We start from the raw sequence: 14,453 nt of genomic DNA, 5'->3' as shown, positions 1-14,453 counted from the left end.
CCCAGTAGCATTGAGCCCTAATAGCCCACAGCAATAATGTGCTCAACAGTGGACCCCTTACTGAACCTCCTTCCGTCCCCTCTCTCATTCCCTATACTTCCCTACCATTGCTTCCTTGGATCCCCTCCCAGATCAACTACTGAACCCCTCATCCATGTGTCAGTGTTGGCTTCTAACCTAAAATGATGAATAAAGCTAACCTAAAGTGATGAACAGGACAGATAAGTGACCTGCTCTTATGAATCTTGTATCTCGCAGGAGTAAATAGACAATAGATCGTGTTTTCAGTAAAGTGACATGAAGAGAATACAAGTATGACATGGTAGAGAGTGACTGGGGTGGCAAGGGAGGCTATTCCAGACAGGGCGGGGAGGGAAGGCTCCTCTGAGTGGAGTTTGATGTGGTCTTGGGTGGACCAGGGGTGGGAAGGATCACCAAGCAGTTACAGAAAATCTGGGCCTAAGCTTGCTATCTTTTCTTGCTCAGGCAATCAAGAGGATATCCCTTGTTCCAATAAGGAAATCACGTCTGGAAATATAGAATCTCACCACAACCCACCCTATGGTTCTCTAACATCACATTTCTGAGCAAATCCTCTGATCAGAGGCCAGCAAGGCCACTTGGAGAGGCTCCTAGGAGGAAGTGTAGATGAGACTGATGGCCACTGTTCGGTGCCAGGTTGTCTATGGATGATATCTTACTTGAATCTCACAACAACTCTGTGAGATAGGTATTCTAGGCACCTGCTTTTCAGACAAAGAAATGGTGCCCAAGACACAGAGGGACCTCTCCACATGGCTGAAAATGGGCTTAAAGTATTCCATGCTCCAAAATGTATGCTCAGCTCCATTTCTCAGAAAGCATGAAGACCATTCCCCACCTATTCCTAAAACTAGCTCTAATGATATACAAACACCAGAAGGTGTTGGAAAGCAGCTGCCATGAATCTATTAGTAAAAAGCAATGAAAACAAGTCCATGAATTCAAGCCAAATTACTCTTCCTCTATAGGGAATAATGCCAAGGACATGTGCAAAGATGCCCATATGGTTTCTCAGAAGAGCTGAAATTAGCATGTCCCTCCACATCAAAATAAAGCCCAATCTAAGTCCCAGACCTCCACAAGCTCTGTACTCCAGTCCAGTGACTGCCTGGAGACCAAAAAAATCCAGATCTTGAAGATCAGGGAAAAACCTTAGGGCAGCCAGCCCCACTGAGTGGACTTTCAAGGACCCATGAAACCCTCGGAGCTGACTGCACTCTCAGTTCTAGAAATGGAACACTTGACCTATACTAAGCCAATCATTTTCTCCCATGCCCCTGGCCATAGCAACTTGTTCAGGGGTAGCTTAAGACCTCAGCCAATGCAAACTGCATGAATTTTAGAGTTATTGCTGAAAAGAATGAAACAAAGTCACTCTTCCCTGTTGGATATGAATAAATAAGCACATAGCCCTAGCACATACAGGCAATCATTTTGTAACCTACAGAGAAACCAATCTACAGATGAACATCATACCACAGAAATCAAGGCAGAGAGATGAAACAAATGATTTTTTGGAACTGCTGGATCAAACTTCACCTGAAGCTACACGTACCTCTAGCGGTTTGTGTTGCATACATCGATAAATCCATTTTTTATTATTTAAAGCAGTTTGGAATTTAAAGCAGTTCGGAAAGCAGTCACTTTCCGAAACTTGTGACTTGGCACATGCTAACTGAGCCCCCACTGCTTTATATAACAAATGGGGCAACCAAAGCCCACAGCTACACAGCTGGGTGGTAGCAGAGCTCGGACCAGAAATCTAGTCTAGTATCATATCCACTATACTGCCCTGCCATCTACTTTGCAACCATAATATGACAAGAATATTAAATATCATTTACTGAGCACTTATTGCATGCTAAATAATTCACATGTATTCAAGTCTCACTACCCTGAGGCTGGTTCTGTTATTAATCTCATTTACTGATGAGGAAACTGGAGCTCAGAGAGGTTAACTTGGCCATGATCAAATAGCTAATAAGTGACAGAGCAATTTGAACCCAAGACTTTCTGACTGTTGCACTTAACTGCAAGCCAGGAACTTCCAGCTTCAGTGAGATTATGGAGCCAAGAGAATTGAAGAATTTAGTGGCAACCCAAAGAATACATGCCCAGTGTAAAGGAGGCAATCTGTCATAGCTCCAGAGATTGCTGTCATATTGCTGGAATGGGGGCCCAGTTATTAGACCTGACAATTCTCCAAGTTGAAAATCTGGATTTGCATGTGAAATCCCCCAACTTTTGTATTAACCAGTTCAATATTTAAAAGACAGCAGACAGACCAAACCAAACAAGTGTAGGAGCTGCATTTGGCACAGGGGTCACCAATTTGCAACCTCCGCACTAAATCCTATTATCACATTTCCCCACTAGCAAGTGGTGGTAATATATCAGGCTAGTCGACTGTCCATCAACAAGTAAATGGATAAACAAACTGTGGTATATCCATACAATCCAATACAATACAGCTGTAAAGAAGAATGAATTCTTGGTGCGCCTGGGTGGCTCAGTCAGTTAAGTATCCAACTTTGGCTCAGGTCACGATCTCATGGTTTGTGAGTTGGAGCCCCATGTCAGGCTCTGTGCTGACAGCTCGGAGCCTGGATCTGGCTTGGGATTCTGTGTCTCCCTCTCTCTCTGCCTTCCTCCACTCATGCACTCTCTCTCTCACAAAAATAAGTAAACATTTAAAAATTTTTTAAAAAGAAGAAGAAGAATGAATTCTTGACACACATAGAACAACATGAATGAATCCAAATAATGATGCTGATGACAGAAGCTAGACAAAACAAAACAAAAAAAAAGGTCCATACTGTATGTTTCCATTAATATAAAGTTCTGGGAAATGCAAACAAATCAATAGGGACAGGAAGGAGATCAGTGGTTGCCTGGGGATGGGGAGGGTCAGTGCAGAGACAAGGGGTAAGAGAGATTACCAAAGAAGAGACTTTGGGTAGTGGTGGATGTGTTTACTTTCTTGATTGTGTGATGGTTTCATGAGTACATACGTGTATCCGATATATTGAATTATAATCTTTAAATGTGTGTAGTTGATTCCATGTCAACTTAAAACTGTTAAAAATTTTTTTGGTCTGGTATCCCAGGGCCACCAACACCTTACATGGGCTATCTACCACTCTGAGACCCCCGACCCCCACAAGAAGTACTTTGCATTAATAAGCCTCATCATCCTGCCTTCCCTGGTGTTTCTTCTGGCCAGTTCATTCCCAGCCAAGTTTCTTCAGCTACATCACATCACTCCCATCCATACCAGGAAGGCTGCTAAGTCCAGTCCCATTCCTTCTGCACTCCTCCAAAGCCCAGTCAAGGCCTCTTATCCAGACTAGAATGCCTGACAAGGGGCAAGGATTTTGTGGCAGGGGACTAGGAACTAAGAGTATCCAATCCTATCTCCTAACCCCCCACTCCTTTCCCTGGCTAAGAGGCCAAACCTCTCACTGGTAATGCCAACACAGAATAGGTATATGACTGAGGAGAGTTGGAGAAAGACGATTATCATGGACTCTACAAAGGAGAGAAGTCCTTACATGATAAATATTAGCTCACTGTGATGATTAATTTTATGTGTTAACTTGGCTATACCATGGTACCATGGTAAAATTCCATTCTAGTTGTTGTTGTGAAGGTATTTGGTATATGTGATTAACATTTAATTCAGTAAACTTTGAGTAAAGCAGATAATTTTCCATTATGTGGTGGGCCTTATCCAATTAGTTGAAGGCCTTAAGGGAAAAGACTAAAGTGTCCTGGGAAGAAGGAATTTGGCCTCCAGAGCATATCAGAATTAAATCATTTTGGATAATTAAGAAGGATCTATGAAAGGGGACTATCCAAGGAGCATCAGAGCATGCTGTGAAAGGAGAGGACCACCTCTCTCAATCACTTCCTACATGCGTAGCATCTTCTGGGCAGTGCCTCATTTAGTATTAACAATCCTCTGGGATAGTGTTCTGTGTAGAACTTGTCTGTGTGACTTGTCATGCATTTCTGCCCAGAGCTGCACGCACACAATCATGGGGCAGGGTGGTGCTTACTTGGCTTGTGCTTCACATCTGGCCTCGGGATCAGAATTGGCCCTTCTGTTCCTGATGCCAAGAGGGAATAATTTGCCTCACCTCCTTGAGCCAGACCAGGCTGGCCCCTGGAGTGGATCAGGGAGAGAAGAGAAATATGCAGACACCCAGGCTCCTAAGATTGTGCAATATAATAAGAGAAACAGAGAAACAACCAGCTTGCTCAAGACTGCACTGGGGCAAACTTAATGACTAACCATAGATCACACATGGGTAGTGTATATATTGCCCTGGCGGGTATAGTTAGTTGGAAGCCTCACCTGAGGGGAGGATGCTTCACCCAGGACCCTCAATCGGAACTCCAACCAGGCTCTTCACCGCGGAGCTTCCCCAGCTAGGAGGCTGGATGTTGTGAGTACCCGATTTGATGCATTATGACAGAGGAAAGAAAGGTTAAAATAGGCAGAGAGGGAAAGGTTAGAACCCGAGGTCCCTGGGTGGGGAAAAACACATATTTTGGAACAATGCTGGGAGCTCTGATCACAGCAAACCACCCCTCAAACATAAGGTTCCTCTTAAGAATGTAACAGACACCACCTACTCCCTCTAGGTTCCCCTCAGGAATTTGACAATCAAAATACCTAACTAAAATAAGTAAACAATAAAAATTTATGTTATACAAGGCACAGTATGACCTTAGTCAGGATCCTCACGCAATGGAGTCCAGCCTATCAGGAATGGACAACCCAGCCCCTGGAGTGATCAAGCCAGTAAGAGTAGGACCTGAGAAGGAAGAGCAGGAAGGGAAGGGGGGCTGACCAGAACCTTCTAAAACCAAGACCCTTGCCTATTGTCTCGGGCATTCACCTTCAATGCCCCCTCTCTGCAAAGAGAGCTTTCATACTGTTCTTACTTTCTAAGCTTATACTCTACTAAACTTTTGCCTGCTGCTCATTTTGTGCCCACCTCTTCATTCTTCAAAGCAGTGAGACAACGAACCCTGGGTATTGAGGTAAAGAATCCTGCAACATTACTTTGGGGGCTCATCTGGGATATCAACGTCTTCTAACTGTAAGTAGAGAACAGCCGCACCCCCTCTTTTCTTTCTATCCTAAATACAACTCTCAAACCAAACAATGGGCACCTGTCAGCCAGATAAAAGCAAATAGTATGGCTGCCATTCTCAAATCTCAGGTGACAGGCTCCTTGGGTCTCCTCCCAGCTGATCCCCCAGCATAGTTGGGAACGTATGGTTATTTCTTTCGAGAATGACCCCTAGATGCACAGACTCAGGGGAGGCCAAACAGCAACTGAAGGGTCCTGACCAAGTCTACTCTCCGATGGACGCCTGAAGGCTGTCGGTAGAACCTGATCCCTGACCACCCATTTGGGTAATCAGAGGAATTCTCCTCTTTCTGGCTCTAATTTGTGTTTTAGCATCAATTGCAGGATGCTGGATTCACTGTGTGTTTGACGGAAATATAGAAGAGAATATACAGTACCCCTTCTTGTTCTTCATGGTCTTGGAAAAGAAAAATGGGAAGAACTGTGATTTTAACCAAAAGGGCAGGAGAGCACTCCCTTTTGAGTTGTTTTGCTCAAGCCCTGGTTGAAATTGCCCCTCCTTTGATCCAAAGCCTAGGAAAACAACAGTGATGTCCTCGCTGCTGACCTCCAGATGCTCCACATTTGTGTTGTTTCTGCCAGGTGGAGGAACAGGTGTCTGTGCCATATGAAGGACAGAGGACTATGGCATCTGAAGGGCTTTTACTGGGTACACGGGAGCCATTGTGCTACACTTAGCCCAGTGTATGTGACTTGTACCGATCTAGATATTTTTTTTAAACTTTTTTATTTATTTAGTCAGAGAAAGAAAGTGTGTGGGGGAGGGGCAGAGAGAGAAAGGGGGAGAGAGAGAATCCCAAGCAGGCTCTGACTGTCAACATGGAGCCCGATGTGGGGCTTGAAGTCACAAACTGTGAGATCATGACCTGAGCTGAAATCAAGAGTCAGGTGCTTAACCGACTGAGCTACCCAGATGCCCTCAACCTAGATACTTTAAAATGGATACCCACATGGCTGGAACATATTTATGTGGGCATTGCTGAAAAAGGCAGGAGACTAGCCCCCAACGTTGGCTCTTCTAGCTCCCCTCAATGGCTGATTTTATCCTTACAAAAAATAGTTTTCACCAGCCTTTTGAAATATAAAGAGGAACAGTTTTATTATGATCAAAACGTAAATTACCATTGGGCCAAAATAAAATTAGTGCTACCTTTTACAACCAGGGGGGTCTTACTTGGTCTCAGTCGATACCCCCAAAGTCCCACAGGCCAGAAACAGAGGGGTAGGAGAAAGTGGGGAAGACAAGGTCAGCTCTCAGAGGTAGGGTCAAATCTGAGTAAGAGCGACCAATCCCAGCACCTTGTGAGACTGACAGGGCTTTTGGCTGCCAGTCGCATAGCCAGCCAAAATGCAGGGCCAGGAGATGAGGTTTCTCTTGGCCAATTGGGGTCAGGAGATGAGGTTTCGCCTAGCCAGCTGTAGGAAACTGACATAAGGGATGCCTTTTCCTCTTTTTCCTATAGATGGGTAATTCTCCAACCAAGGTCAATACTCCTTTGGGATGCATTCTGAAAAATTAGAATGATTTTGATCCACAAATCCTGAAGAAAAAGCGACTCATCTTCTTTTGCACTGGGGCTTGGCCCCAATACAAATTGGAGGTGGAAACCTGGCCGCTGGAGGGAAATATCAATATAATACTATCTTACAATTGGACTTGTTGTGCAAACGTGAGGGGAAATAGGGAGAATTCTCCTATGTTCAGTGTTTTTGGGCCTTAAGAATAAATAGAGATATGTGCAAGCAATGTAAGGTTAATCCTGACTTACTGGCAACCCTTTCCAAAGTCCAGCAATCAGGAGGGGAAATAATCAAGGGCACCTTGCCAGTACCCAAAGCAGACCTAGAGATGGAGGAAGGGAAGCCTTCCACCCCCACCTCCTCCTCCTCAGGTTCTCGATCTATATATCCAGACTTAAAAACATGCACTTCTGCTCCCTGCTGCCCACTTTACCCAGGCCGTCCCCATAATGTAACAGGCATGTTTCCTCTACAAGAAGCTGGAGTGCCAGAAGGAGGGACTCAGGGAGGCACCACTATGATAAGATACAAGTACCTTTTTCATTACAAAATTTAAGACAGATAAAAGGGGATACTACATAAGTTTTCTGATGATCCAGGTAAGTATATAGAGGCTTTTCAGAATATTATGTATGTTTCTGAATAAACCTGGAAAGATATAATGCTTCTGTGGAATCAGACTCATAATGAAAGAGAGAAACATGGGTTTCTGGCAGCAGCTGACAGATATGGGGATGAGCAACTCATTAATTATCATGGGACTGGAGGTCCTATATAGGGAACTTCCAGTCCCCTACTGGAGTTCAGGCAGTCTCATCCCAAGATCCTAATTGGGACTATGATAATCCCATTGGGGAATGGTGTCACTGCCATTTCTAAGCCTGCATTTGGGAAGGATTAAAAAGAACAAAGGGTAAACCCTTAAATTACCCTAAATTAGCCACTATTTTACACAGGATTAAAACCTGGTGGCCTCCCTGGAAAGGTTAAGAAAAGCTCTCATTAAATAGACGGCTATCTCCCCTAATACCTCTGAGGCTGAGATGATTCTAAAGGACAAATTTGTCACTCAATCAGTCCCCGATATTTGAAGGAAGCTGCGAAAATTGGCTGTTGGCCCAGAAGGGACCCTGGAGGAGCTCTTAAGAACTGCCAATTGGATATATTACAACCAAGATCAAGAGGAGAATATGGAACAGGAAGGAGGCTTAAGAAAAAATCTGAGGCCTTAGTTGCAGCCTTAGGTACTATGTCAGACCAGACTTCCCAAGGTCCTGGCACCAAGTGCCATTTATGTGGCCCTTCAGTGCTCTGGACAACCGAAGTTGAATCCCTGTCAGCTCTGCCCCTTGTATGGAGACAATCACTGGAGATCTGAATGCCCCCGGGGACCTCAATCTGTGAGGGCTCAGATAACCAATGTCCCTGAAAGGGACTGAGGGAATAGGGCCTCTTTAGGGTGGCTCCCCCCAAACCAGCTACCTATCAGAAACCCAGAGCCTTGGATAACTCCGGAAAAAGAAGGGAAACCAGTTGATTTCTTTCTTGACACTGGAGCCACATTTTCTGTCCTTCTTTCCAAAACCGGCCAACTATCCAAACACAGTGTAATGATTAGAGATGTCTCTGGAAACCTTATGACTAAATTTTCTCCCAGCCACTGGGGTGCATACGGGGAGACTTGATTTTTTTTAATATAATTTGTTGTCAAATTGATTTACATCAACACCCAGTGCTCATCCCAACAAGTGCCCTCCTCAATGCCCATCTCCCACTTTCCCCTCTCCCCCACCCCCCATCCACCCTCAGTTCTCTGTATTTAAGAGTCTCCTGTGGTTTGCCTTCCTCCCTCTCTGTTTGTGACTATTTTTCCCCCTTCCCCTCCCCCATGGTCTTCTGTTAAGTTTCTCAAGATCCACATAGGAGTGAAAACATATGATATCTCTCCTTCTCTGACTGACTTATTTCACTTAGCATAACACTCTCCAGTTCCATCCACGTTGCTACAAATGGCATGATTTCATTCTTTCTCATTGCCAAGTAGTATTCCATTGTGTATATAAACCATATCTTTATCCATTCGTCAGTTGATGGACATTTAGGCTCTTTCCATAATTTGACTATTGTTGAAAGTGCTGCTATAAACATTGGGGTACAAGTGCCCCTATGCATCAGTACTCCCGTATCCCTCGGGCAAATTCCTAGTAGTGCTATTGCTGGGTCATAGGGTAGCTCTATTTTTAGTTTTTTGAGGAACCTCCACACTGTTTTCCAGAGCAGCTGCACCAGTTTGCATTCCCACCAACAGTGCAAGAGGGTTCCCGTTTCTCCACATCCTCGCCACCATCTGTAGTCTCCTGAGCTGTTCATTTTAGCCACTCTAGGGAGACTTCATTTTTTCACATTCTTTTTTGATAATGCCAGAGAGCCCCCTCCCTTGCTAGGAAGGGACATTATGACTGAATTAGGGACTATACTGCTGCTGGATCCAGGTGAGATAAACAGCTGATGGAAGTTGATATTGATTCATGAGTATGGGCTATACAAGGAGAAGCAGGCCAAGCCTTAACCACAATACCTGTCCAAACACACCTTAAGGATCCCACTTCTTTTCCATGCCAGAAGCAGTATCCTCTCAAACAGATGCTGAAAGGGGGCTAATAAAAATTATAGAAACCCTAAACAAACAGAGACTTTTAAAGAAATGTAACAGCCCCTGTAATACTCCAATATTGGGAACAGCCTAATGGGGAATGGAGGCTAATGCAAGATCTACCCATCATTAATGAAGCAGTGGTCCCCATCAGCCCCCGTCTGCATGGTTCCAAACCCCTATACCTTGTTGGCCCAGATTCCACCAGCTATGAAATGGTTTACAGTCTTAGATTTAAAAGATGCTTTCTTCTGTAGTCCAATACATCCTGATTCTCAATTCTTGTTTGCCTTTGAGGATCCTATCAATCCGGCTTCACGATTAACTTGGACAATGTTGCCTCAGGACTTTCTAAATAGTCCACGTCTATTTGGACAGGCCTTAACATGTGATCTTCTGGAATTTTCAGCTGATTATTGCACCTCGCTGCAATATGTGAATGATCTCTTGCTTTGTGCCCTTTCTGAACCAAGTATACAGGCTGGTACCAAGGCCCTCTTAAATTTTCTAGCAGAAAGAGGCTATAAAGTCTCCCAACAAAAGCCCCAACTGTATGAGACCTCTGCTAAATATCTAGGATTAATCCTTTTGGAAAGCGCGAGAAGACTAGGTTAAGACAGAATTCAGTCTATTGTCTCATACTCCCTTCTGAAAACTCTTAGACAACTGAGAGGGTTTTAAGTATTACCGGTTATTGCCGCTTACGGATATCAGGATATGGAGAGATAGCTCACTCCTTACCAACTAATCAAGAACACACAGGCAGCAAATATTCACTTGCTGGTATAGGTGAGTCAAAACAAGCTTTTAGTTAGAAAACTTAGGCTGGCTTTGTTGGGCACCCCCAACCTTCAGCCTTCCCATTGGAAATTCTTATAATTTATATGTTACAGAGAGAAAGGGGGTAACCTTGGGCATTTTGACCCAGAAAGGAGGCCCAGTACAGCAACCAGTGGGGTGTCTTAGCAAAGAACTTGATCTGGTAGCTTGTGGCTGGTCTGTATGTCTCAGAGCCGCCGTGGCTGTTGTCCTCTTAATTCCTGAAACTACAAAACTAACCCTTGGGCAAGACCTTACCGTATATGCCCCACATGATATCCAGGGATGGATAATAGGTGGACAGCAGCCATCAGCTCATAGAGAGCTGCCTTCTATGGTATCAGGCACTCCTGCTGGAGGGGCGTGCTGTGCATATAAAGACCTGCTCCTCTCTGAACCCAGCAGCCTTCCTGCCAGAGGAAGGTATGGAGCTAATAGAACAAATCATACCCCAAACTTATGCTGCCCAAGAGAATTGAAGGGAAACTCCTATAGAAAACCCAGAATGGACCCTATACACAGATGGGAGTTCTTTTGTTGAGCAAGGCTCCAGAAAAGCTGGGTATGTAGTGGTGACTCTTCATAAAACTCTGGTAAGTGATGCCCTGCCATCAGAAACGAGTGCTCAGCTGGCCAAATTAGTTGCTCTTATTACAGCCCTAGAGTTGAGCAAAGATAAGAGAGTTAACATTTATACTGACTCTAAGTATGCCTCCTTAGTCTTACATGCCATTGGTATGTCAAGGAAGGAAAGACATTTTTTAACAGCTTCAGGGCCTCCTATCAAGTATCACCAGGAAATTACCAGACTTTTATAAGCTATTCACCAGCCCTTAGAGGTAGCAGTAATACATTGTAAAGGACACCAAAAAGGAATGGATGAGCTATCAGGGGGGAAACACACTGGCTAATGATGCAGCAAAATTGGCAGCCAGATCTCAAGTTAGCCCCACTGTTGCCTCCCTTGTCTGGGATGGTTCTACAACTCAAGAAAAGCCCCACTACTCGACGGAAGGAAAACAACAGGCATCAGAACAGGGTTACACTCCCCAGCCTACGGGGTGGTTACAGGCAGATGACGGCAGACTTCATTTACCAGCCACCAACCAGTGGAAGGTTTTAGAAACTCTACACTATACCTTCCATCTAGGTAGGGATGAAATCCTACAAATGGCTCAAAAAGTTTTTACAGGAAGGAATTTAGATAAGACTATTGAATATATTATTAAACCTGCAAAATCTGCCAAAGAAATAACCCCCTTTCTCCCGCAGGCTCCAATAGGGTTTCTAAGAATTGGAAATGATCCCGGGGAGGATTGGCAAATAGATTTCACACATATGCCAAAAACACAAGGATATAAATATCTTTTGGTATGGGTAGATACCTTCACACATACACATTGGGTCAAAGCCTTTCCTTGCAGGACTGAAAAAGCCTCCGAGGTGGTTCAGGCACTAATAAATGAAATTATTCCTGTTTGGACTCCCTAGATCCCTTCAAAGCCATAATGGTCCCTCGTTAAATCCTTGGTAACTGAGGGGGTATCTAGGGCTCTGGGTATCGATTATCATCTGCACTGTGCCTGGGGGCCACAGTTCTTGGGGAAGGTAGAAAAGACCAATGAAAGCATCTTAGAAAACTGGCCCAAGAAACAATTAAGAACTGGATATTCTATTTCCTATTGCCTTGCTTCAGATTAGAAATACCCCTACAAAAAAGCCTAAGCCTTTTTGAAGTTCTTTATGGAAGACCTTTTCTTGTTAATGACTTGCTGGCCGATAAAGAAGTATTTGATTTGATGAACTAGATAATTCCTTTGGCTAAATTCCAACAGATTCTTCAGGAATTATCTGCATGTCAACTCCAGGATGACCAGTCTCCTCTATATAATCCAGGAAATCAAGTATTCATGAAAACCCTTCTTTCTTTGTCCCCCATCTCTAGAACCAGTGTGGAAGGGGCCACATATGGTAATCTTGGCAACTCCTACTGCTATCCTGGATTCTTCACTCTGGAGTTAAGCTGTGGTTTCTTCCATCAGAACAGGACAACACAGAGCCCGAGTAGACTTGTGAAGCAGGAGAAAGCCTTATATTGATCTTCAAAAAGAGGACACCACAGAATGAAGATAAGTAATGCAATATATTGGAAAATAATAATAATATGCCTATGGGGTTCAGAAACACATCCTGTTTGTATTCCACCGACCCCACCACTATTAGGGTTGAACGACGGGACCCCTTTGGTTGAGGCAGCTAACCTAACTTTTATAGAGGGAGACCGTGTTTTAAAATATGACTTGGAATATGGCAATTTTACAATTTGGCATTGGGATAATAGCCATACCCTTAATTTACCTAAGGGCCAACCTTTTTCAGGTTACTTATTTATAAAATTAAACCAAAGTCATAAATATTGGGCTGAAATTTTGCCCAATAATGAAACTGGAAGGGAATTATATAACTCAAATAAAAAGATACATTGTATTGCCATAGATATAGATGATAAAGAAATTAAAAAGGTCCCAGGTTATGAAGACCGAGATATTGCGGCTGGATGTGTGACATGCCATAGTACTGCTTGTCCCAATAGTCTCCTGCCCTGCCAATGCGGCTGGAAGGCTAATAACACATTATTCTTAAAGGTCCAATGGTGGACCCAAGTGCCTACGGAAAACATCACGGTTAGACCCGGAAGGCTTTGGGAACCTTTGTGGCAAACCCAAACCACCGCCTACCTGGGAGTCTCCTGGATTTTGTTAAGTCTAACTTGGGACACCCAGAGGTTTTGGGTTGATACTTACTATCCCAATTGTTCCCACTCCTTAGATTTACAACGGAAACAACACCTATGGTGGATACAACAACACTGGCCAGAAAACAAAAAGATAACGAAAAAAGACCTTATAGGAGGGCTAGGAACAGGATTACGTATATTGGGGCAGGCGGAATTTGCTGCCAATGAAGAACAACACAATTTAGAAAAGGATTCCTTATCAAAAATAGGGCATGTTGAAGGAACTTTGTTTCAAGAAGAAGGTAAAGGATGGGAAGTTCTTTTAAAAGAAAATGAGGCCATAGTAAGGTGGATAAGTAAGACCAGAGAAACCCTACAAAGACATTTCCAAACTCAAACCTGGGAAAGGGCATGTATTCTAACCCAGAAAGGATTGCTCACCGTGTTAAATCAGATGGAATCTGAGGTGGCTATGAGACGATGGCCTACTCTAATGAATGCTGAAGTGGAAACTCAAAAATTATGGCCTATGTATGGAAGCCCCAAGTTATGGAAGATTATTAATGGGAGCTGTAACTTGAGGCGTTGCTTTTTAAAGGCACATGTGCCCCGGATGGACCATGCTAATTCATATCCAATAGTTCAGCTTGCAGGCATAGGGACTATATTAAATCAGACAAGGATTTTGCCAGTGGGGAGTCGATGGGCTGTAATGCCAAATGAGTCAGCTTGGGCTGCCATATCGCTTTCAAACTGTGAAGAGAGAAATAAAATCTGGCTGTGCCCTCAACAAAAATGGAACCCTGATTTCACTCAGGTCTGGCCCCTCGTCTCTACCCCAATAACCAATAGCATTTGGTACATGGGTAGAGGGAAGTTTTGCTGGGAAGGTAAACAAGGGGAAATAGCTGACACAGAGAGCTTTACTTGTGAGCATATGTATCATGTACTAAATCATACTGGAGTATGGTGCAACACTGGAACCGTTGGTCGAATACATTTACAAAAGAGTAACAAGACTTACAGTAATCTGGATATCAAAGATCAATCTTTCCTTGAAATAGAATTAAATATGCCTCATGGAGTTGTTCCTATGGAAACTGGATGGCCAAAGGAGGAATTGAGGATTGAGGGCCATGAACTAATTCAGGTGCTTAATTATTCTAATCAACAATATCACAAGATCGAAACAAATATGGAAGAGGGAGGAAAAACTATTGTTAAATTCATAAAACAATATGACCAGACATGCCAGAGATATTTTGGGTGGCTACAATGCATCTTTCTTTCCTATGGTGTGGCTTCTTCCCTGGGAGGCATTGCATTTGGAATATTGATGCTTGTTGGTCTGATAGTCTTTTTATATGTCATTTGTAGATGCTGTCGCATATGCCAGAAAAATAAGACATCCAAGAAATTTTGCTAGCCCAGAGGTTCCAAACACCCTTCCATTATTTTAGACATCTGGATCGACCTCTGAACCTGCCCTGACTGCCCTTCCCCTGTCATCGCCCCCCTT

General features: G+C 43.7%; 1 protein-coding gene across 1 annotated transcript; it reads left to right on the top strand.

Annotated features, from left to right (window-relative positions):
- Positions 1-5,067: 5,067 nt before the first annotated feature.
- On the top strand, positions 5,068-14,447 carry LOC125934422 (uncharacterized). Its single transcript, XM_049647791.1, has 2 exons — positions 5,068-5,150; positions 12,143-14,447. The coding sequence occupies exon 2, from the start codon at positions 12,321-12,323 to the stop codon at positions 14,358-14,360; it is 2,040 nt and encodes a 679-aa protein (XP_049503748.1). The 5' UTR covers positions 5,068-5,150; positions 12,143-12,320; the 3' UTR covers positions 14,361-14,447.
- Positions 14,448-14,453: the final 6 nt, after the last annotated feature.

Source organism: Panthera uncia (assembly GCF_023721935.1).
Source record: "Panthera uncia isolate 11264 chromosome A1 unlocalized genomic scaffold, Puncia_PCG_1.0 HiC_scaffold_17, whole genome shotgun sequence".
Taxonomy (NCBI): domain Eukaryota; kingdom Metazoa; phylum Chordata; class Mammalia; order Carnivora; family Felidae; genus Panthera; species Panthera uncia.
This window is presented reverse-complemented; position numbering and strand designations above follow the sequence as displayed.

What these genes read in the sequence shown, in the direction of transcription:
- LOC125934422 (XM_049647791.1), top strand. Translation starts at nt 12,321, where the DNA reads ATGAAGATAAGTAATGCAATATATTGGAAAATAATAATAATATGCCTA.